This window comes from Bufo gargarizans, chromosome 3 (assembly GCF_014858855.1).
Source record: "Bufo gargarizans isolate SCDJY-AF-19 chromosome 3, ASM1485885v1, whole genome shotgun sequence".
NCBI classification, from domain to species: Eukaryota; Metazoa; Chordata; class Amphibia; order Anura; family Bufonidae; genus Bufo; species Bufo gargarizans.
Genome location: NC_058082.1, coordinates 88,965,831 through 88,991,442, shown reverse-complemented (window position 1 = coordinate 88,991,442; position 25,612 = coordinate 88,965,831). Strand labels below are relative to the sequence as shown.

The 25,612-nt window shown below is 40.7% G+C and overlaps 1 protein-coding gene across 3 annotated transcripts in view; it reads right to left on the bottom strand.

The window, feature by feature from the left end:
- LOC122930938 (paraspeckle component 1-like) overlaps positions 1-25,612 on the bottom strand; it is a 121,708-nt gene that overhangs the window by 15,138 nt on the left and 80,958 nt on the right. The window contains exon 9 of one of the 3 annotated variants that reach the window (XM_044284683.1): positions 24,723-25,215. The exons of the other annotated variants lie outside the window; for them this stretch is intronic. Coding sequence (XP_044140618.1) covers positions 25,030-25,215 — 186 coding nt within the window. The 3' untranslated portion in view covers positions 24,723-25,029. Of the gene's footprint in view, positions 1-24,722; positions 25,216-25,612 lie in introns of those variants that run through there. 3 annotated transcript variants of the gene reach the window in all.

Sequence of the window (25,612 nt, the reverse complement as noted above, 5' to 3'; positions counted from 1 at the left end):
ATCCATATCGCTTCCTTTGTTGGCTGGATTCATTTTTCCATCACATTATACACTGCTGGTTTCCATGGTTATGACCACTCTGTATATCCATCAGTGGTGGTTGTGCTTGCACAATATAGGAAAAACCGCTAGCTGGGACCATGGGAGGACACACAGGCTGGTGCTTTTCCCTATAGTATGCAAGCACGGACACCGCTGATGGGTTGCAGGGTGTTCTGTACCCATGGAAACAAGGAGTGTATAATGTGATGGAAAAATTAATCCAGCCAGCAAAGGAGGCAATATGGATAATACCAATACATTAGTAAGTGCCTTGTATTACCTCTATCTACATGATAAATGCCACTTGCTGAAGTGAGACAACCCCTTTACTGTCCCAACTAAGCATGAAAGTTGCCTTAGAGGAAACCGAGAAAGTCGCTTTAAAGGGGTCATCCAATGTTCATAAAAAGCCCCTGGGCGTTTTCATCTGTGTACAGGGAGAAGCAGCAGCAGCGGTGCAGGGACCAGGAGCGGCGCAGGGAGCGGGGTAAGTATATTCACTGGGAGGGGCTCGGCACAAGGAGGGGTGGCGTTTATGATACTGAATAACCCATTTAATGTAATTGTTAAATCTACATTTATTAATCCCCATAATTAAGTTTGCAGTGACATGTAATATGAGTATTCAAATAGAAGCAATTATTTAGCTTTTTCTAATTACTGAGCATAAGATGTGTGTATTAAATGTTTAATGCATGCCTAAGTCAAGCCCCTACTAATACAAAAGTACATGGCATCAATGAGTAAGGCTGTCAGCCGTCATGCAGAAACGACTAAGGCTGGTTTCACACCAGCGAGTGTCATTTTACTGAGCACTAAAGATGGTGTATGTAACAAGTCAGATGGGCAGTGACAGGGCACATGTACATCGGGACAGAGATAGTGATGAGAGGCGGCAGGAAGCCTCTGTATGTTGCACACAGGCGTCTTCGGCTGACCGAATGCTGTTAAAGCTTTGCTAAGAAGACTCTTTATACTGTTTTCTCATAGAAATACATTGTCCTTAATATAGTACACTACTAAGTATTTAATATCCCTGTCCCTACACATGAAAAATAAAGCAAAATAACAGACTTTAATGTAACTGGAATAACCCTTCAATGCCAAAACTGAGGCTAGATTCAGGTTATGTTTGGGAACTATGTTTGTTGAGACCCTTTAAATTGACCTGCTCAGCACATCCCCCAAATGTATGAGATACTATGGATATGTCTGCCACAGATCCCTACAACAAAATAAAAAATCCTACACTGGTATATGCTATCGTAGTTAATGGGGCAGACGGGCCTTCAGCTTCCGGCACACATGGCTTTTGTAGCTTTGCCTGAACTGTACTGGAGAATGTGTTGTCAACTGCATTTTTCAACTGCTTGTTTCAGCAGGGCTGTTCTAGCAGGGAGAAGACTGTCGGAGATGTCTAGGGCTAGGATGAAAGCAGCAGCTGAAAAGTGCTCCAGTACATTCTCCAGTACAGTTTGTCCCTGTTCCACTCTCCAGACTTTCGGAATAAGAGAATCAATGTGGTCAACGTTAAGTAGCACCTGGGCGTACATCTACTGCTCAGGCAAAGCAACTGTCCTCCAATGCAAACTTTAAGCTGCTACCGCTATAACGTAAGAGTTTACAAATTAACGCTTTGGAACAAAGATGTCATAAATATTAAGTAAAGGCATGTCTCGCTGCTTCAAGTAGACCTCGTCTTATGTACTGCAATAACAGTATGTTGCCAGTACTTACCTGAGCGATACAGGTTATTAAAAAGTACCTATTTTGATTCCTTAAGACAAACAATGCTGCATAAAGAAGGTATGGTGATCACTGACATGTATAATATTTTTCTGGTTAACACGAACCCTGGAAAGCAAAATGCATATCAATATTTAACAACTAGATATCGGATACGTACTAAAAAGACATCATGGGATTGGGAGAAGAGCACAAAGGAGACGAAAAGGACGAAACTATAATTCAAGACTGAGTCTGATCAGAATTTATGGATTTTTGTACTTCTGTAATATATCAGGCAGGGGTTATTTATTTAACAAGACCATGGCTGGTATAAGAGATCCATTTACTAACAATCCTTACAAGTCCTGGAAAATGCTGTGAAATTAAAATGGGCTTTACCAGGGTGCCTGTATTTTTGGTAGAAAGATTTTGTCTCCCACACAAACTAAGGTGAAATGTATCATCCTTCTGCACCAAGGATTTGGTATTAAGTAGCAAAACCAGATTTGCAACTTTTTAAATGTCAATGTGACTTTTTTTTGCCACAACTGCCATTTTTACACCATCTATGCCAGAAACCATCATAAAAGACAAATCTACAGCAGCTATGAGCTAGAGCAGATTTCAGTCTGACACACAGACTGCCAGAGGCATTAATTTCACTGCAAGGCCTGCGCCACGTCAAATTAAATGCCTGCTCCACGTCAAATTAAATGCCTGCTCCGGCAGCACAGGGCCTATCAAGACCAGGGCAGCACACGCGTGTCTTGATAAATCAGGGCCTGTGTGTATATAACTCATGTTAAATGGCATATGACTACAGTGATCTTCATAGAAAAGCCTGACCAAAATAACTGAAAAAGAGATGCACCCATAATCAGTACTTTATCCTACATATCTCCAGTTCTGAGAATGCCTGGAATGTGGCTGCAAGGTTATTTACCCATCCTTGGGATCAGGTTCCAATAATTGTGTGGCAGAGTAACGAGACCATTCAGTTTGAAGGGAACCTGTTAGTGGCAAAAACCACCCCAAACCGCAAGCAGTACCTTTAAGTAGCCAACAGTAGGGATCGACCAATATAGATTTTTTTAGAACCGATAATCTGGGAACTTTCAGGCCGATAATTTATACCGATATTCTGTAAATTTTCATTTTTGAAAAAAATGTATAAAAATCCTACACAAATCTGCTGAAAATGAATATGTTTATTGTTAACGTGTATTTTTTTTTTGTAAATCTTTTTTTCATTTATACTTCATATTTTGTTGTTTTTGTTTTACTTAAAGGCTTAAACTGCTGGGGCTCCGATGGGAACTGCCACTGAGGAGAAGGGATCCTGTAGCCACTGCCACCAATGATTAATACTAGGGGGCTTGGGTGGGGGGGGCGCACTGCACCACCAATGATTAATACTGGGGGGGGCGCACTGCGCCACCAATGTTTTAATACTGGGGTTGGGGGGGGCGCACTGCGCCACCAAGAAGATAACTCTCTCATTAATTTATATACAGGAGGCGGGAGCTGGCTGGAGAATCACATAGCCGGCTCCCGACCTCTATGAGCGGTAGCTGCGATCCGCGGCAGTTAACCCCTCAGGTGCGGCATCTGAGGGGTTAACTACCGCAGATCGCAGCTACTTGTCAGAGGTCGGGAGCCGGCTATGTGATTCTGCAGCAAGCTCCCGCCTCCTGTATATGAATTAATGAGAGAGTTATCTTCATTGGTGGCGCAGTGGCCACAGCCCCTCCCCTCCTCTTGTCCTCCCTCCTCTCATTGGTGGCAGCGGCAGCACAGGGGGGAGGGAGACACTGCTTCCTTCTCCCCTGTGCTGCTGAGGGAACACGAAGAGAGCGCTGACAGCAGCGTGATCCGTGTTCCCGATTCGTTATCTAATTATCGGCCGATATCGGTAAAACCGATAATCGGTTGATCCCTAGCCAGAAGTGTGTTTCTAATGATTTTCTTCTTGCAGTCAGATGTGGTAAAAGCAGGAAAAAAAAAACTGCGCGCGCTATTTTCCAGTCAAGGTAACAGCACCCCCCTTCCCTGCCCCTTTGCTGTGACTGACAACGCATCTGCAGAGAGTTCGGCTAGCTTTGCCGAACAGCTGGCTGTCAGTCACAGTTGAAGGTGTAGCGAAGGAGGCGCTTGTTACCAAAGAAGGTGCTCTAGTTCTTGGAGGTTGAAAACAAAAAATATAATAATAATAATAATAATAATAATAATAAAAATCACTGGATTTGAAGACGAATCCAGGTTTTTACAAGATAAATTGGAAGAATGTTTCTTACTAGTTCAGGCTAAATAATTTTTCTATGGGATAGTACAAGTATGGCAGTACCAAATACGTAGGTTTTTCACGTCCTTTTGAAAAAGAAAAAATGAAATAAAAATATAATTTATTTTCGCATCGCCTCAGAGAGCAATAACTATTTTCTTTGGATGGAGCTGTGTGAAAGCTTTTTTTTTTCTGAAAGTGAGTTGATGTTTGCATTGGTACTCTTTTTTGGAATATGTAAAAATGTTGGCAAAAAAATAAATAAAATGTTAATTTCAAATTAGTTTTTTTTTAAGCAAAGTTGAGTTGAAATTGCTACAACAGCTAATAAAATGAAATAAACCGTACAAATATATAAAGCAGGAAATTAATCCAGTAGCCTGATTTGCAATTCAATAATCCTTTCATAACATGGTATGGCGTTTCAAGAAAATGTAACACGGAATATGGTACAGATTTCTTTCTATAAATTAGTTACTCCACAAATAGACAACCCCTACACAAACGCCAAACTATAGTGCAATATAAAAAAAAAGGTTTGTGCGAGACTCATGTATTTTTTTTTTTATATTTCTTTTTAGAACTGTCACTTTATCAAAAAGTACAAATATTTATTGCCTTACCTGAAGTACAAATGCTGCGATGGAAGAAACAGGCGCACAGTTCATACAAAGGATATACCATTCACAACCCGGCAGTACACTTGAGTAAGATTATTTAGAAAAGTCGTACCGATGTGATCATTGATGAAACAGTGGTGAGCTTTACTATAATGTGAGCTAATAGAAAGATCAAGGTCATACTTCACTACTATAACGCTGGCATAAAGAAGTAAGGAATTCAAGGAGTCTGAGTGAAGAGTTCAAGCTATTTTCATAGTTGGCACTGTCAGGAAATATTCCATTCAGTCTCTTTACTTAGAACCTAAAAAAAATTTGCGTAAAATAAAAGGGACAATACATATATCAAATAAATATTTAAAAGAATTACCAAGCAGTAAATTAGTATGTACAAGTCACACAATGCCTTCATATATAGGAAAAGAGTGAAACAATATTTATGGATGTTGTACATATGAGAAAGTTATTCGAACAATGAACAGCACCTAACTGCTGTAGACCAGAGATATTTAAAAGCAAAGTGTTTTTTTTCCTCCTTTTTTATTTTTTTACAGCCTATGCCTTCTGGCAATTTTAATAAAAACTCTTCAAAAACCATTTAAAAGTAAAAACAAATTCTCTACTAGAAGAAACTATGCAGCTCATATATTATGGGCACTAGAATACACTTAAAGTACTCAACTACCACTTTCTTAAAGTTGAACGGTCTTGTCTTCAGTACCTGAGGACAGCATAGGATAAAAGAGGAAGAGGCTTCTCCTGCCCATTCACAGAGAAAGCCTGCGAGTCCTGATTCTCCTGCCCATTCATAGAGAAAGCCTAAATCTTGCAAAATTTTTTAGAAAGCCTGTGAATCCCACTACTCCTGCTTATTAGCGGAGAAAGCCTGTAATCCTGCCCATTCATAGAGAAAACCTGAGAGTCCTGCTTATTCAGTTCTGCGTCTCCTGCCCACAGAGTGATCGATTCCTGCCCCTGTATACAAACTCATACAAGAAAAGCAGTCAATCGGCAGTGTGTGGCCATACAAACGCAACAGCATCCAGTAGGTACGGAAATATTCTCAGCTAAAAAGCAGAAACCGAATTCCATATGTCTCCATATTAAATCAGAGGCAAAGAGGTACAAAAGATGCCATTTGTAAATATATGGAAGTCCTACTATACATCTGTGGGCATGAGCCCCCAATATTCTGTACCCAATTAGAAGGGAACTGTGCCACTTCAGAGCTACTACAGAGAGAAATTGATCAAGGAATCTGTTAGCATGGTCTTCTATGTATTGCCATTTTAATAGTGTAAAATTAAAAAAATATTATAACTAGGGATGAGCGAATCGACTTCGGATGCTTCATATTAGAATGTATGGGCTCCGATGAGCTGAAGTTATTATTTCACGAAGAACTTTGGGTAATAACTCAATTAATTTCTACTGGTACCCTGGAACCGAACCAGAGTTCGTGAAATGTTTTTTTAAAGTAGAAATTGAATTATGAAGTTATTATGCGAAGTCTCGCGAGACTTCGAGAAGTAATTACTTCGGCTCATGGGAGTCAGTAAATTCTAATACTGCGTGGAGCTCCGTACAGTATTCAAACAAAATATTATGCAAATCTACTTCGGGTGTTTAATCCAAACTCGATCCCTCATCCCTAATTCTAATACTAACGGAGCGCTTGCTCCGCTCAGTATTTTAACTACGTTTTATGTGAATCGACGTCAGATGTTTCATCCCTTTTTCATTGACTTCGGATGTTTCGCTCATCCCTAAATATATATCAATACTGACCAACTAACACTTAACCTTAAAATAAAAAAAATTAAAACTTCTCAGTACACACAAATTACACTAATTGAACAGCATATTTTTGCATTGCAGGCATATAAATGTTTAGAGGGTAAGCTATTCTTTAGTGGATTAGCAGTGTTATTGATTACATTATACAGTTTATCAGTATACATTTTCCCTTTAACACGCACATTCAGTTCAGCTAACCATACATGTTTATTCCTGGAGGAAATCTCCCAAGTCACTCCCTTTGGTGGGTGAAGACCGATGCCAGAGGTGGATGGTGGTGGATTTGGTGGTCCTCCACACCACCTTTTCTTTTGTCCTGGCTACTGGGACTGGTAGGAAGAATCCTGCTGTGCTGCCAGGTAGTTAACTGGGGGATAATTTCACCCTGGGCTTAAGCGTATGCAAAGCAAGACCTGTAGAGCAGATGTCTGCCTCCTACAGACACCTAAGCTAAGCTAGTGATTAGCTCAGTGCCTGCTGGATGGGTACAGCTGGTGGGAGGAATTTAACACTCTTTGCTTAGTCTGCACCTCCTAGTGGCCTAACAGCTGATCGGCGTAGGTACTGGTTGTCAGAACCCGGCTGATCAGATATTGATGACCTATCCTGAGGACAGTGAAAAACAGTCAGCACTCCGTCCTCTCAGTAGCGTGGTGCGCATGTCAAGGGTCAGCCTCCCATGTACGTAGTTGAAGACAAGGATTTAAAGCCGAAATGCGTCACAAGTGTTTTCTTTTATGTGACCAATAATAGATACAAACTGCATTTGAGTGAGTGCTGGCCTTATCTTCCACTATCCTGAGGATAGGTCATCAAAAATGTTGTATTCTTTATACGTTTCTAACTAGGCAAATGTAACAGCTTTCCAATTCACTCACTTATCTCCAGTGGCTGCTTTCTCAGATTTCACTGAGGGTCACATGACCTGTGATGTCAGCTTTCTCTCCCTGCTCTGATAATGTTTGTGCACAAGCCTGAGAGATCTGTACACCAGATGTCACAGTGCTGGCCACGCCCCCCTGCACTGCCAGCTGCTGCTTATTGCTCTCTCCCAGGATTCTTAACCCCTTCAGCTGCACAGACCCAGGGCTGACATGTTTACTGTGTAGCTGCAGGCAGTGAGGAGACAAATGTTGGGCACAGGAGCTGAAAGAGAAGTTCTGCAGAGCATTGCAGGTAGTGGGAAGATCCTGTGTGTATTAGCAGTATTATTGTACAGCTAGGACTTGTAGTTCTATACATACAACATGCTGTGTCTCCCAGCAGGCAGACATGTCACATCAGATTTACAGTGCTATATCTTATTTTTTCCAAAACTTGAACAACCCTTTTAAGGCATAACTCTTAACGACTATGGTGGAGGACCTGCTATCCTGGATGAACAAGTCCTCAGGGCTGATCTTCTACAGTCTAGAGCAATCATCATAAACTAGGCAAGATAATTGCTTCCTAACACAAATATACCAAATTTGTATATACATTTTGTCCCAAACCACAAAGTCCCTTGGAGCGCAGCAGGTCTGTAGTGAATTAGGTTCCAATTCACACTCAGTCCTTTGTACAAAAAAAGACTGCGCAGCTCAAACGCTTTCCATAGGAGCGTGGATGAATAAGGTAGGTGGATAGTATCTTTAGATGCACTCGATCACTGGATTTAAGCTTTCCTTCACATTAATTTAAGATGAGAGGATTACTGGATTTAAGCTTTCCTTCACATTAATTTAAGATGAGAGGACTGAACATAGTGAGGTACCGCAACAATTCATTAAACATAGTGAGGTACCGCAACAATTCATTAAACAATTGCGGTACCTCACTGAGAGGACTGAACATAGTGAGGTACCGCAACAATTCATTAAACAATTGGTTTTATTATACTCACATAGATTAAAAGTCTCATGCATATAAAAGTATAAAATAATGCTCAGAATCGCATGCCCTGGGGAACCTTAAATCCAGTGATCGAGTACAAAAGATAATTACTTCATTTTAATAAACAACGTTACTTTCAATTACAGGAACACTTGAAGCAAACCCCCCCCCCCCCCCCCCCCACTGATCTTCTCAAACAGTGTGTGTGGGGTGGGGACGGGGGACGACACACTTCTGTTGACTATTTCCCTAGGATGTCATTGGGTTACAGCAGCAATTTCTTGTCTTGTTTTAAACATGATGATCTAATCTTTTAAACAAGACCAAGATGGCAGCACTAGCCCTGATATATTGCAAGTTACAGCCCCTAGAAATGGGCCATAGTGAAAGATGTATATATTCCCGACCAGATTTCAAATAGCTGTATCTCTCCGTGTATATCACCTAACACCGTGATCTTGATAACCTTTAGACCAGACAAGGCTCACATCTGTAAGTGCAACCCAGCCCGAGATATTAAGGGGTAAATAACCCCCCCTTTAGCTGGCTGTGATGTCAGCCATCCTGGAGGAGGGGGGTAGTGGAGGAGTGCTGACAGGCTGCAGGGAGAGACAGAAAACGATGGTCTCTGCTACCTGCACATGGTAACTTGGAATTTTATGCATACTATCAATCCATCTTCACCCAAGGTGATATTTTTTGAATAGTTTTTCCAATTTGATGTATCAAGGGGGGGTGTTTAAGGCCTGCACTAAGTATAACACAGATTTAGACCCTGTATATTTAAACAGTCTAATAATGCAACAGATTTATCACATTGGTAGATGCTGAATGGTAAATGTGGTGCATATTTATAAACTGTCTAGTCTAAGTTTGTACCACCTATTTGTTGAATTACTTTACACCAGAATTGTGCGACACACACCAGAGGTCGACTAAGGAAATTTTGGTACATTTTCATAAGCCTGCGTTCAGTTGCATTGTAAATCTGGTAGCTTGTCCTTAAAGGGTTAGACACAAGAACTATTCAACATTTTGGCTTACAATGGCTCTAGCTAGTAACTCATCATAAAAAGTTCTGGATTTTACAAACTTCTTGGTACTTCAAAATCATGATGATGTGCAGTTAGGACATCACTTTCCGTGTGGAGCTACAGGCTGTAATCTCGTGATTCTGCGGAAACAGATTTTACTAAAACACACGTTAAAAAAGAAAATGCAATCAGTTACTACTGACATTCTGTTCTAGCACAACATTAACAAAGCATAAAAATATTTAAAAAACACACCTTTCTGTATCACACACACCTTATATATTATATAGGTATAATTAGAAATATTTAAGCAAATATTTTCTCGATAGCTATGCAGAATTAACTTTCACTGCATATAAAAAAACAAAACAAAAAAACTTCTTTAAACACGTCAAAAATTATAGCCAAGGGTTTTTACCGGTGGACATTCATGTGTGGAGATTCTCACTGATCACTAAAATGAAGTGACACCTTTTTAATAAAAGGGAACCATTTATCCTCCTCTCAAGCTTTATGAAATGTAGATTTCCACTCTTCATATCTGCAGCTCTTCCTGGTGTGATGTCACTGCTGTGATGTGTGCTCTGAGCCAATCAGATCTTTCCTTCATGATAATTCCCTCACTGCATGAGTCTCGCAGTCGAGAGAGAGATGCTGCTCTATTCCCCATCTCCCAGAGTCTAGCATTTAGAGTTTTAAACTAGAGGCATTTTTTGGGTGACTGAGGAGGTTTCTGAAAATACTGAGAGTCTGCAAGAACAAACGTAGGGTACAGACTGCTGGAAGATGAGAAAGATGCCATTTTCCACCAATAAGAGTTAAAATCATGTATCCACATTAAAGGGAATCTGTCACCTGGATTTTGTGTATAGAGCTGAGGACATGGGTTGCTAGATGGCCGCCAGCACATCCGCAATACCCAGTCCCCATAGCTCTGTGTGCTTTTATTGTGTAAAAAAAACCCGATTTGATACATATGCAAATGAACCTGAGAGGAGTCCTGTACGTGAGAGGAGTCAGGGACAGGACTCAGGTTAATTTGCATATGTATCAAATCTTTTTTTTAACACAATAAAAGCATACAGAGCTATGGGGACTGGGTATTCTGCAGCCTACTGTATGATATCCTCTTATTAATTTAAAATGGCCAACATTAATAAACTCTGCTAAAAAAAAGTAATGCATAAAGCGTTTAGGCAGGTGTGGAAAAAAATGCTTCCAGGAATGCAAAGTGAATGAACAAAAGAGAAATCTAAGTCCAAATCAGTATTTGGTGTGGACACCCTTTGCCTATGAAACAGCATAAATTCTTCTAGGTACCCTTGTAGACAATTTTTGAATGAACTTGGCAGTGATGTTGTTCCAGACATCTTGGAGAACTAACCACAGATCTTCCATGGATATAGGCTTGCTCAAATTCATCTGCCTCTAAATCTAATCCCAGACAGACTGAATGATGTTGAAATCATGGCTCTGTGGAGGCCAAATCAATCACTTCCAGGACTTGTTCTTAACACTGAAGATAGGTCCTGAAATTGGCTGTATGTTTGGGATACTTGTCCAGTTGCATTATAAATTTGGAGGCAATCAGAAGCCTCACTGATAGTATTCCAATAAATCTCTGCCTCTATTTTTAAGCATTGAGGCCACCATTAATCCTGACCAAATCCCAAACACCATTTGCTTTAAACTTCGTGCAGCAGAAGAGAGTCATCATGCTTACCGCTCTTTAAAATTGTTAGGTGTCCAGCAGTGCCATCAACTCATATATGGCAGAAACCAGTGGGCCCTGGGTATACCCATCTACTGCTTGTAGTAGTATGGCCAGAAGTTGTCTTCATGAAACAATTACGTCCAAACAGCCATACCTTCGACATGAAACAAGGCCAGGTGACTCAACTATGAATAAAAACATAGGCACTGGGAAGCAGAAGGTGCGCTAATAAGTCAAAATTTAAACTATTTGGCTGTAACAGAAGCCACTATGTTTGCCAACGGGATGGAAAATGGTACAATAATAAGAGTCTGCAGGCAACAGTGAAGCATGGTGGAGGATCTGTGCAGGTTTGGGACAGAAATTAAGCAAATTAAGTTGAGAATTTGGTTAGGATTAATGGTAACCTGAATGCTGAGTCAAATACAGGCAGATAATTAGCCATCAAGCAATACCATCAGGCAGTGTCGGACTGGGGTGCTTAGGGCCCACCAGTAAAATTTATTTGGGGGGCCCACAGTACTGATTCATTCAAATATGATAAATAATCTAAAAATTTTTATATGAACATAGGCTGGTCGAGGTGCTGTACATTGAATATATGTATGTAGTGCAGGAAGTCTACTTGTGCAAGGGGTGGGAGACTAAGGGCCCACCTTGCTCAGGGGCCCACTGGGGGATTCACCTGTACCCCTGTGGGCCAGTCCGAGCCTGCCATCAGGGAGGCAACTGATTGGCTCCATATTTATTTTGCAGCAGGACAATAATCCTAAACATACTGCCAATGTAATGAAGAACTTTCTTAATTGTAAAGAATAGGGAGTCCTGGAAGTGATTATACTGCCCCCAAAAGAACCCTGATTTTTAACATCAAATCGGTATGGGATTACATGAATAGACAAAGGGATTTGAGCAAGTCTATATCCACAGAAGATCTGTAGTTAGTTCTTCAAGCTGTTTGGAACAACCTCCCTGTTGAGTTCTTTCAAAAACTGTGTACGAGTGTATCTGGAACAACCAAAGTTGTTTCGAAGGCAAAGGGCTATCACGCAAAATATACATTTTATATGGATTTCTCTTTTGATACAGTCAGGTCAATAAATATTGGGACATTGACACAATTCTAACATTTTTGCCTCTATACTACACCACACCGTTCACCTGATTTGGATGTAAATACCCTAAAATTAAAGCTGACAGTCTGCAGTTACAGCACATCTTGTTTGTTTCATTTCAACTCCATTGTGGTGGTGTATAGAGGCAAAAATGTTAGAATTGTGTCGATGTCCTAATATTTATGGACCTGACTGTATATTTGTAAAATATGAGAAACAGCACAAGAACTACAAAGTGTTAGCACATAAGGAGTCACAGAGGATTAGGGTACAATCACACTTTGTGGTACACAACTGGTAACCAACCTATGGTGATCTGCAGGTCCGGGCATTGTGGCTGTAGTTTGGACACTGTAGTGCAGCCATATTACAGCTCTTAGAGGTTGTCACCCAATTAGGAAATCCTTTTACTACCATTTCTGATATTAGAAACTCTTGCAGCATTGCTTACCAATGATAAGGTTTTAATAAGCAGCATAAAACTTCAGAAATGCTTTAACCATTAAATGAGTATGGACATTTTCCAAGTAGCTAACATATACTGGAGTATAGTGACAGTAATATTCATGCTAAAAGCAATATACAATGGATTAGGGTCCATTCACACGTCCGTATGTGTTTTGCGGATCTGGAAAACACTGACACAGGCAATGTGCGTTCTGCATTTTGTGGACCGCACATCGCCGGCACCCTCATAGAAAATGTCTTTTCTTGTCCGCAATTGCGAACAAGAATAGGACATGTTCTATTTTTTTGTCGATCCGGAAGTGCGGATGCAGACAGCACATTCCGGTCCCATTGAAAATAAATGGGTCTGCACCCGTTACGCAAAATTGCGGAACGGATGCGGACCCATTTTGCAGACGTGTGAATGGACCCTTAGTCTTATTTTACAATAAACTGTAAAAAGAGTAGATAAGGTAAATACTGTAATTTAAGAGCATAAAGCATGCTTGACATATAACTGGGTATTTGTTGCACGAGTCCTACAAGTATCATAACTATTCCATGTTGGTCATACACGCTACCTGCAGATATCAAATAATTAAAGAGAAAAACTTTACAAAATCAAAACCTGTATGTCACCATGAACCATTAAAATTGGAATTTATCTTTAAACATGACAAGTAGGTTGCGGTCGTGTATTGGTAATTGTTGAAATGTATTCATCATGAATACCATAAAACTCAGCTGAGGTTCCAGATTTGTAATAATTTTTTTTCCAGGCAACACACTATCGCCTGTTCACTGTAAAAATGTAGCGAACCCTTTCATTAAATTATCAAGAATATCATAAGTTTTCAACTTGTGTGTCAAAACTGTAACCACTGAATAATAAATAGCTTACAGGGGTTTTCCATGCTGATATTGATGACCTTATGGAACAGAAAGCACAGCTCTGTTCAAAGTCTAGTGGCCGTGCTGCGTTACTGCAGGTAACTTTCCACTGAAGTGAATGGGAGCCGAGCTGCAATACCCAGCATGGCCACTACAATGTGAACGGAGCTGTACTTCCCGTTTCATTCAAAGTGCTAGTTCTAGCACCGAAGGCTGCAGAGAAGAGCCAATTGGTGGAAGTGTGGGGTGTCAGACACTCTCTAATGGAATATTAATGACCTATCCTTAGGGGAGGCCATCAACATCAGGCGCCCGGAAAACCCCTTTAAAGTAGATCATGAAACCATGCAGATACTGTGCTGATATACTACAATATCATGTACTTACTGAATAGACGTTCAACCAAATGAAAACATCAGTTGAAGGGCAAGTCCATATTTGAATACTATTGGCTTCTTGATAAGTTAGGGTTACATTTATGCAAAATCAATATTTTATGGTAAACAAATTTGATAGCTCGAAAAATCTGATAGCTGTATTTTTATTAATAATTTTTTTTATTTGGTTATCCACACTTTCGTAAAAATAAAAAATGCTGTATCAAAATTAATAAAATAAGAACACATTGTTTTCACCCAATCTGTAACGGCCCCAACTATAAATTATCTAATCAGCATGGTCTAGTGCATAAAAAAACCTAATTGCTTAGTTTTTCCTTTATCAAAAACAATACCGTTGATAGTGTAAAAAAAAATAAAAATTACATAAAAATTAGAATAGGTGTAGATGTCATGTATACATCTTCATAATATCATTTGCATCACAAGGTGAATCCCAAAATAAAGAAACCAATAAAAAAATAAAAATAATTCTTTTCCATTGCGCCCCCCCCTTCATTTAAATGTTTTAATACATTATGTGTATCCTAAAAAGGAGCTGTTAAAATACAATTGGTCCTACAAAAATAGAGTCCTCATAAAGGCTATGTTGATAATTAAAAAAAAAAAATAAAAAAAATAAATTTATGAGCCCCAGATGGTAGGGAAAAGAACGCTGAAGGTAAAACCAGCTGTGGTGAGGGGTTCCGAAAGCATAGGCGTCTCCCCATTCATCTTCTTGCTGCTTCTATCACCAGATATCTGAAAGTGCACACTGGCATGACTGTCTCCATGAGAAGACACCTAAACCTCCTGCAGGAATTGGGGGTGCAAGCCAATAAAGCAGGTGCGAATGATCAGTCCGATTCCAGCCACATAGTTGCGATGTGCTGCTCTGCTGAGGCTTTCATGGGGTTCAGCAAAAAAAAACACAAGGGAATACTAAGGATGAGATGTAAAAACCTGTCTGATCCGTAGGAGATGAAGCTGGACTGTAGAAAACGTATGATGTATACAAAAAATTCAGTTTGTTAGGCAACATCTTTAGGTATCATGAAAATAAATCCATGTATTGTGTATTAGAGTACCTTTCACACTAGCGTTGGTCAGAACCGGCAGCCAGTTCCGGCAAACTGTATGCAAATGGAAATATGTTTTTTTCCAGATCCGTTAGAGGGATCCGGGGTTATTCTCATCCGGAATAACTGATCTGGTATTTAATTTTTTTTCAAGGAACAAAAGCAAAAAAAGCTCCTATGTCCCGGCGCATGTGCAGACCGGAAAACCGGATCCGGCAACGCGGCAGTTTCCGGAACACTTGGTACCGGATTTGCCAATAATACAATCTCTATGGAAATTAACACTGGATCCGGCAAGTGCGGTATTGTTCTGGGATTTGGGCAAAAAAAAAAAAAAAAAAAAAAAAAAAAAACTTCAGCAAGCTGCAGTATTTTGTTCGGTCAAATACTGTACAAGGGACGGAACAGAAGACATCCTGATGCATACTGAACGGATTGCTTTCCATTCAGAATGCATTAGGACAAGACTGATCAGGTTTTTTCCGGTATTGAGACCCTTTACCGGATTTCAATACCGGAAAAGAATAACGCTAGTGTGAAAGTACCCTTAAACACAAAAATCTTACTTTTTAAAGAATTAAAAAGAAAAACAAATCTACCAAAAATAAAAAATAAATTAAAAATAAACACCAAAGAATATATGGACCTTCAGTTACAGACGAGCGTACTATGGGTGCATTTATGAGCCTGTATCATGAATGAGTGTCCAAGCCAAATCATGGGATCTATGATGCTGGTAGTTCGGATCACTGGACCCACAGATGGACTGGGACACCTGTCTGGAATATGAGCACATAAATTAGCCTGTAAAACGCTGGTCTGAAGCCGCCATAACAGTTATACAGCCTGCAGTTTGCTTGTCAGCAGCATTAACATTTCCGTATATATTTTTACTAACCTTGTTGGAAAAGCCCTGGGGAAAGAAAAAACGTCTGTCCGTTCCCTATAATCCTACATAAATTCATTACAGGAATCTTTGTATTTACATATAACGGCCAATTGTATAGATGGACACATTTGACAGATTTATTACTAAACATACAATGAGTATCCCCAAGCATCCTACGAGAACTATACTTTTTTTCTACAACCTTTCAAAATCAAATTCTAGATAGATGATAAGCTAATCATAGTATGTATCACATAGTTCAGTGCTGCATTTACTATTTTGCAGACTTCAGAGCTGGAATTTCGCAGCATTCGCTGCTGGTTCAATGACTGGACGAAGCTTGTTCCAATGATATGTAAGCATTTGAAATTTTCACTGCACAGTAATAGAATGCACCAAAAGATGTAGTGCTTCATTTTAACGGTCTGTATGTCAAGCTTTTCCAACTGTGAAGATCAAGTAACACCAAGTCTTTACAAAAGTTATCACATGTAGATTATAAATGGCGCTCAGAAGTTAACATATCGCTTTAAAAAAAATACTCCTTTAAAAGGGCTTATGCAGCAAATAAAATAGATTTTTCAAACCAGCTCAAAATGGGGAAAAAAACAAAACAAAAAACAAAAACCAAACACCATTGCGCTCCCATTCCAACACTGCCCGGACCCTCCAGCTTCTCTCTGGTCCCTCTGGACATGCAGGATACACCTGCTCAGCCAATGACTGCCTGCAGTGACCAGTTTCAGGCAGTGATTGGCTGAGCAGACATTCACCGCACATGAAGCAGTGCAGTGGGGGATCCAGGGGAGACTTCAGGATGGGAGAGGCAGGGGGATCGCCAAGGTGAGGATGCTCTTTTTTCATTTTTTTTACCCCACTAGTTTAAAAAAGTTGGACAATAGTTTCAACATAGCATTAAACATCAATTTTATTTATTCATCTTAGAAATCAATAAATAGAAAATGAAAATGTGGCAAACTGCTATCCAGTGCCATTAAAGGGCATCTGTCAGCAGTTTTGTACCTATGACACCGGCTCACCTGTGACAAGTGTGCTCGGCAGCTGAAGACATCTGTGTTGGTCCCATGTTCATATGTGCCCGCATCGCTGAGAAAAATTATGTTTAATATATGCAGATGAGCCTCTAGGAGCAGTTACACCTAGAGGCTCTACTCTCTGCAATTGCCGCTCCCTCTCCACTTTGATTGACAGGGCCAGGCAGTGTAAATGTTATCACACCTGACACCGTCAAAGTGGAAAGGGCCGCAACAGTTGTAGAGAGAGCAGAGCCTCTGTGTAATGGCAACACCCCCATTGCATATAGCAAAACATCATATTTCTCAGTAATGTAGGCACATATGAACATGGGACCAACACAGATGCCTTCAGCTGCCAAGTGCACATGTAACAGGTCAGCCGGTGTCATAGGTACAAAACTGCTGACAGTTGTCTTAAAAAGGACCTTTCACCTGGAAAAACATTGTGAACTTAGTATCCTGACATATACAGCGGCGCCCGGGGATCTCACTGCACTTACTATTATCCCAATCGCTAAAGCCTAGGAGGAGGAGACGCCCGGCAGAACAAGGGCAGACTCCGCCTACTATAACCAAGAGTCCCTAAGTCCCAGCCTACTATAGCCTACTGAGTGAAGATACCGGAGGACATAATGGGAGAACGGAGCGGCGCCCAGGGATAATAGTAAGTGCAGTGAGATCCCCGGGCGCCGCTGTATATGTCAGGGTACTTAGTTCACAATGTTTTTCCAGGTGAAAGGTCCTCTTTAAATCCAAGCATTTTTCTTTGGCAACAAAACCTCATGCATAAAGCCATATTACAGCCTTGTTGCACAGTGCTGTAATATGGAACCATGGAAGTTGAAGAGGACCTGTCACCACAAAATCCAGTACAATCTGCAGGCAGCATGTTCTAGCGCAGGAGGAGCCGAGCAGATTGATAGAGTTTTGTTGGATTCAGCAACACTTGTAATTTATACATTCAAATCTCCCCTCTTTCTAGTACACGGGGGAGGCGTTATCAGTGATTGAAAGCATTCTCCGTGTAAGTGTGTATACATAGATAGTTGTCAGTCACTGACAATATATCCCCGATGAACAAACAAATCAGAAAACAGAGATATACTGCATATATTACACATTTTACTAAATCTTTTCCCACAAAACTATACATCAATCTGCTCTGCTCCTCCTGCTCTATAACATGCTGCCTGGAGATTACATTACAGGGGCTGTAAGTTTTTCTTTAATGCTTAATGTTACTTGTGTTGCAGTTCAAATGCAATGAGGTGTGGGGGTAAAAAAAATGGACAACCAATTTGGTGGTCTTGAAAGTGATTGCACATTTGTTTTGCTTTGATCTAACACTGCTGTGGCTAGAGAAAAAGTTTGAACGTAGATCTCCAAGACCAAAAGAATCACAGCCCTGTAATTTACCTGGGTAATCTAGATGTCTGGGGTTATCCCTTATACACAGGATAGGGGATAACTATTAGATCGCCGGACGTCCTACTGATCATGGGTACGGAGGCCCCAAACCCCTGCAACCCCTTTTAAAATGATTGGAGCAGCCGGTCGTGCATGCACATGGCTGCTCCATTCATTTCTATGGGAAATCTGGAGATAGCCAAGTACAGCTCGGAACTCCCAAAGAAATCAATGGAGCAGCCGCACGTATCAAACAGGAATACCTCTTTAATCCCCCACAAATAAAACTGTAGTGGAGTTTAATACTATCAATTGCTGGAATATCACTAAGATACAGCATTAATGTCTGACTGGTGCAGGGTCAACCACTGAGATCCCCAAATATGAGATTTTGTACCATTTATATTGACAAAATGCTTGTTTGCAATGTGTGAAGTTACCATATAGAATCACCTTAGAACATTTTAGGTTAACACCAGTGTTCCCATGTGGCTTTCTAACCCCTTGCACATGGTTCGCAGGCTGCTGGCCGATTCTATTGCACGTCAACCACACCAGTAATGCCATGTAAGAAGTTAAAGGTATAGCACAGGAGTTTCATGCCAGGCTAAGATTAAATACCAATAGCACTCAAACCCATAATGGGCAGAAGATGCTGCACCAGTAAAAAAGTATTGTCTAGTAGAGTGGCAGTTTTAGGCCTCATGCACACGACCGTAGTTTAGGTCTGCTTCAGATCCGCATTTTCTGCAGATTGCTCATGGACCCATTCATTTCTATGGGTCCGCAAAAAAAGTGGACTGCACACGGATGTTATTCCTGTGCTGTCTTGTATCCATATGGCCATTCTTGCAGACAAGAAAATGCATTTCTACTGATGGGACTAAGAAAATTGCTTAATCTACACAGAATGTATCTTTATTTTGCCGATACGCGGTTTGGACACAGTCGTGTGCATGAGGCCTTACACTGAAACTTTGACTAGTTATTATATTGGAAGCAAACTATTCATACGGTTAACTATTCAACTGATTCAATTTCAGTTTAATTAGACCAACATTTCCCTCTAATATGTAGTGAGGAGAAAAATGACCTTTTATTTTAAACCAAAAAGTGAACTTCTGCAAATACCTTAGTAAATTTTGTAAAACTTTAAAACACACCACCAGAGCATGAGGTTATGATAATGCTTCACAGTATAGAATAACTGCCTGCCTAAATTCTATATAAGAGAAGAGCATTTCTAAATTTAATGTGAATAAGGGGGAAATAACTACATTCTAAAAACGGATAAAAAAAAAAAGGAAAAAAAAAAAAGGTTTTTATAGTGCTTTTCAGAGCAGATACACAAATATCAGACAGGAGAAAACCATGAAATCTGGATTATTAAAAACCTCCAAAACTCTTGTAATTTTCTCGGTGTATAGACGTACCAAAGAGGTAACTTTACACAAACTTCTCCATGGCCAACGGCAAGATCAAAGCCGTATAGCACTTTTGTTTTTATTTAATTTTTGTAAGGCATATGACCTTCTTAACATTTGCAGAGTAGCAGCCAGATCTCATTATAGTCAATGGGGGCTGGTGGGAACGCAGTAACATCTGGCTGTGCCGAATATCTAGAGTGTTCTCTGCCGAAACAGCCAGCTGGAGAGCTTCAACGCAGATGTGAAAAGAGGCAAAGGAGGAGGATTGCATTCTTAAGTCTATTAAAATGAATTGAATGGTAATCTACACAGACGAAAAACAGACTGAGTACATAATATACATATATTTACATATTTGTGATAGCGCTAGAAGTTTAAAAAGCTTTTGGAACAAATTTGCAAATGGCCTGAATTAAACACATTCGCATCTTTTGGGGCCCCATAGGAGTGAATGGGTCCGCATATAAATCAGCTGCAGAATCAAAATTGATGTGAACTCAGCCTTAGCCTACATGCACACGAATGGGGTTTGGTTCACTTCAATGGGGCCGCAAAATATGCGGACAGCACTCCGTGTGCTATCCGCATCTGTTGCTCTGCTCCATAGCCCCGCAAAAAAAATAGAACATGTTTTATTCTATAGGATAGGCATTGTAACAATGGATCCGCAAAAAACAAAACAAAAAAAAAAAACATACGAACGTCATCCTTTTTTTTTTGCGGATCCACAATTTGCGGACCACAAAACACAAACGTTTGTGTGCATATAGGCTTATGCAGACATATGCATCACCTGGCAACAGACTACAAACATGGTGCAGTCTGATCCTGCCATTAACCACCTATTTCGGTAACTTATTTGGTAGAGTAACAGAGGAAAGAATATGACTGATCAGATTACACAGGACACGTGTAGCCTGTTACCATGGAGACACATAGGTCGGCAGAGGCATAAAAAAACAAAAAACAAAACAAAAAAAAATTAAATACACCCCACCCCGAATTGGTGGCATCCACAGAGAAGCAGCGTGTACAGACTTTGGCTTCAGCTGAGCAATGTGCATCTTCAACAAAAGGCTCCTGAAAGCTAGCTTGTAATGACGTATCCATGTCTGTAGGACTGTATGACTCCTAAGTAAACTAGGGCCACCAACATAGCGCTTTAGATAGAGGTAGCGAGTCCAACTAGATTCTCCTTTATGCTACATGGGTCATTGAGGTGATATCTTAAGGCCAAGTTCACATAACATTTTGTTTTACTTTCTTCTGATTTGTTAAGTGAAAAGAACCCCCCCCCCCCCCCCCAAAAAAAAACGGATCAGTTATGAGCATCACTCGTGCTTAGCATCAGTTTGCACAAAAATAACCGATCAGTCTTTTGAGCATCAGTTATGATCAGTTTGCATCAGTTCCGTCAGATCTGTTAGAAAATGTCCTGCAAAAACTACTTTCTCTCCTGTCAAAGATAACTAACGAAAGTGACGCAAACTGATCATAAAACTGATAATCAAAAAAAGACTGATCAGTTATTTTTAGTGAAAAATTGATGCTAGCTGATGCATATGGTGATATTCACTTGATCTTAAGGCTACTTTCACACTTGTGTTTTTTCCTGGATCGGCAGGGTTCAGCAAAAACGCTTCTGTTACTGATAATACAACCGTCTGCATCCGTTATGAACAGATCCGGTCGTGTTATCTTTTACATAGCCAAAACGGATCAGTCATGAACTCCATTGAAAGTCAATGGAGAACGGATCAGTTTTCTATTGTCAGAGAAAATAAGAAAGATCCGTCCCCATTGACTTGCATTGTGGGTCATGACGAATCAATCTTGCTCCACATACCAGGACGGAAACCAAACCGCAGCATGCACTCCGGTATGGGAACGCAACCAAACAGAACGGAATGCACTTTGGAGCGCTCCGTTCTGTTCAGTTACGTTTTGTCCCCATTGACAATGAATAGGGACAAAATGGAAGCGTTTTTTCCGGTATTGAGACCCTACGACTGATCTCAATAACTGAATATAGAAACGCTAGTGTGAAAAGTAGCCTTAGGCTTAGGGTACTTTCACACTTGCATTGCTGGATTCCGGCAGGCAGTTCCGTCACCGGAACTGCCTGCCGAATCCAGAAATCTGTATGCAAATGGATACCATTTGTAGACTGATCTGGATCAGTCTCACAAATGCATTGCAATACCAGATCCATCTCTCCAGTTGTCAACCGCAAAACCGGATCCATTTTTCCAGAGCACTTGGGGCCAGATCTGTCATGAATGCATTTCAATGGGAAATAATGCTGGAACAGGCATTCCGGATTTTTGGCCGAAGATAAAACCGTAGCATGATGCGGTATTATCTCCATCCTGAAAAGTCAAAGACTGAACTGAAGACATTCTGATGCATCCTGAACGGATTGCTCTCCATTCAGAATGCATTAGGATAAAACAGATCCGCCCCTAGGACGGAACTCAATACTGGAAAAAGTTTAACCCAAGTGTTAAAGTACCCTTAGGCTACATGCACAAGACCGTATGTGTTTTGCGATCCGCAAATCCACAAAAAATAAATAAAAAATGAATGACATCCGTATGCAATCCATTGCAACAATGCCTAAAACGGACAAGAATAGGACATGTACAATTTTTGTTTTTTTTGCGGGGTTACAGAACAGACATACTGATGCGGACAGCACACTGTGTGCTGTCCACATTTTTTGCGGACCCATTGAAATTAATCCTATCTGCCCCCAAAAAAACTGGCAGATACGTGTGCATGTAGCCTTAGTTGAACACTAGCAGCGGCGATATAGCAGTGAACAGCCTGCCTGATCTCTCTGCATTCTGGCAAGGCTGGAGGTTTGTAATGCTCCGTCCAACCTCACTCACTCATAATGGGGACCAATGGAGAGATCTGGCTGTATTCTGGCAAATATGCAGAGAGTCAGCCGATGGAAAACTCAGCATATATGCCAGAATGCGGGTGGATCTCAGTCGGTCCGCATTGTAAGTGACAAACCTCCGGCAATGCCGGAATTCTCAGAGATCCAGCAGCCTTAGAAATCTATTACCATTCTGTCTAAGGCCACTTTCACACGGGCGTTGCGGGAAAATGTGCGGGTGCGTTGCAGGAACACGCACGATTTTTCCGCGCGAGTGCAAAACATTGCAATGCGTTTTGCACTCGCGTGAGAAAAATCGCGCATGTTTGGTACCCAAACCCGAACTTCTTCACAGAAGTTCATGCTTGGGATTGGTGTTCTGTAGATTGTATTATTTTCCCTTATAACATGGTTATAAAGGAAAATAATAGCATTCTGAATACAGAATGTATAGTAAAAAAGCACTGGAGGGGTTAAAAAATAAATAAAAAATAATTTTACTCGCCTTAATCCACTTGATCGCGAAGCCCGGCATCTCCTCTGTCTTCATCTTAGCTGTGTAGGAACAGGACCTGTGGTGACATCACTTCCGGTCATCACATGATCTTTTACCATGGTGATGGATCATGTGATGACCGGAGTGACGTCACCACAGGTCCTGTTCCTACACAGCCTAAGATCCAAGACAGAAGGAGATGCCGGGCTTCGCGATCAAGTGGATTAAGGCGAGTTACATTTTGTCTTTTTTTTTTAACCCCTCCAGCACTATTTTACTATGCATTCTGTATTCAGAATGCTATTATTTTCCCTTATAACCATGTTATAAGGGAAAATAATAATGATCGGGTCTCCATCCCGATCGTCTCCTAGAAACCGTGCGTGAAAATCGCAACGCATCCGCACTTGCTTGCGGATGCTTGCGATTTTCACGCAACCCCATTCATGTCTTTGGGGCCTGCGTTACGTGAAAAACGCAGAATATAGAGCATGCTGCGATTTTCACGCAACGCACAAGTGATGCGTGAAAATCACCGCTCATGTGAACAGCCCCATAGAAATGAATGGGTCGGGATTCAGTGCGGGTGCAATGCGTTCAACTCACGCATCGCATCCGCGCGGAATACTCGCCCGTGTGAAAGGGGCCTAAAGCTACTGGTGGTGGTTTAGGGGCTATAATCAGGTGATGGCAGATCCCCTTGAAGACCAGCTACAAGATTGCTTAATGTTTTAGATGCACTGGATAACAAATTGCTTGCAAAGGTGAACATGGCTAAATACAAAATAGGAATATTATGCTAATAAATTATTAAGCTAGTTTATTAAACCATGGCAACCTGAAATGGTCAATCAACTTGATAATTAACTGTGCTTCAAAAGGCATGACAATTAGCATGCACTGCCTCCGTTACACCCACATTATATTACACTCAGTTGTACGGCATGCAAGTGGTGTGAGATGTGCCAAACTATGCAGCAGAAAAGCACCGTTTCACACTGGTCAAAAGAGCTGCAAAAATGAAAATGGCAAAGGATGCATATCCGTATTTGTACTGCAGCATGCAGTGCTGTGCTCTTCAAGTGCTTCGGCCAGTCACAAGAGCAGCTTCCCAAATGTTTAATAAGTTACCATGTAAAATGAGAAATCAATAAAGAGTTTCACTATGGATTGCCTATCCTCAAGATAGGCCATCAATATCTGATTGGCGGTGGCCCGATACCCTGACGGTCAGCTGCTTCAGAGAGACCCTGGGGACAGAGGACAGGGTTGGATTTCACTTGGAGTGGCACAGCGGTGAACAGCTCCGTCCACTACACAATGATGGAGCTTTGTAGTTCCAGCTCCTGAGCTACTCTAACAATGCTGATAGGAGGGGGTTCAGGGTTTGGAACCCCGCCAATGAGATTTTGCCTATCCTGTGGTTAGTCCATCAATAGTAAAACTCCATTCAAAACGTCAGCCTTTATAACTCATGTTATACTATACAGAACTCCTCAATTTAGAGGAAGGAAAGAGGCGGTGGATATATACGGCGTTTATAAGGGAAATACAGGATCATGTATTAATCTAGACACTGAGATTCTACCTTTTAAATTGCTTTATTAAACAATTCAAAGGAGGTTTTGCCTTTATTGCGATCGTTTACGGTGCAAGTTTTACAACACTATTACAATTCGAGCAAATCACAGTAACATTTAACTTTCACAATAAGGCATGATAAATCTTGGTAAGATCAAAAACACAATATGTACGAGTTACATAACAAAACTTTCTACAAATGCTAGAGTTAAGACAAAACAATAGGTTCAAAAGTAAAAAGAAAATAAAACAAAAGGCATTCCACCGGAATTCATATACTAAAAAGGTTCTACACGGTATGGAGTGAAGTACTAATAACGGCGACGTTTGTTAGATGCATCAAAGTTTCCCCCTTGGTTTCCTCTACCATAGCCACCAGGTCCACCACCAACTGCATTTACACCACCCATTGCTGGCTGAGCAGCTTCTGTTCCTGCTCTGTTAACCATGGGAGATCCCATTTGGGATGGAGATGGCTGTGAGAATCTATCATTGCGCTATAATGCATTCGTTCAATGTGCAGTCCCAATAGGTTAACATATGTCATTATTATTGGATATATTCACAAAGTGCAGTCATGACGTTCAGAAGACAGTCCAGGAGAGTCGAACATAGAGGGAAGAAAGGAGCAACTAAATTAGTAACTATCACATGTAATATAAATATATAAATATAAAAAAAAAGAAAAAAATAATAATCAAGTGTCATTAACTAGGCTAAGTACACATCAGCATTACGGTATTACGGTAGTCTCATCCGGCAGAGGAACAAATACTTGTGGTTTTCAGCATTAACGCTGGGTTTCTGCATGCAGATTTAAATTTTCTGGTAGAAAGCGGCATTCATGCCAGAAAACCGACAGAACCCATTATAATGAATGGGATTTGGTGGCCC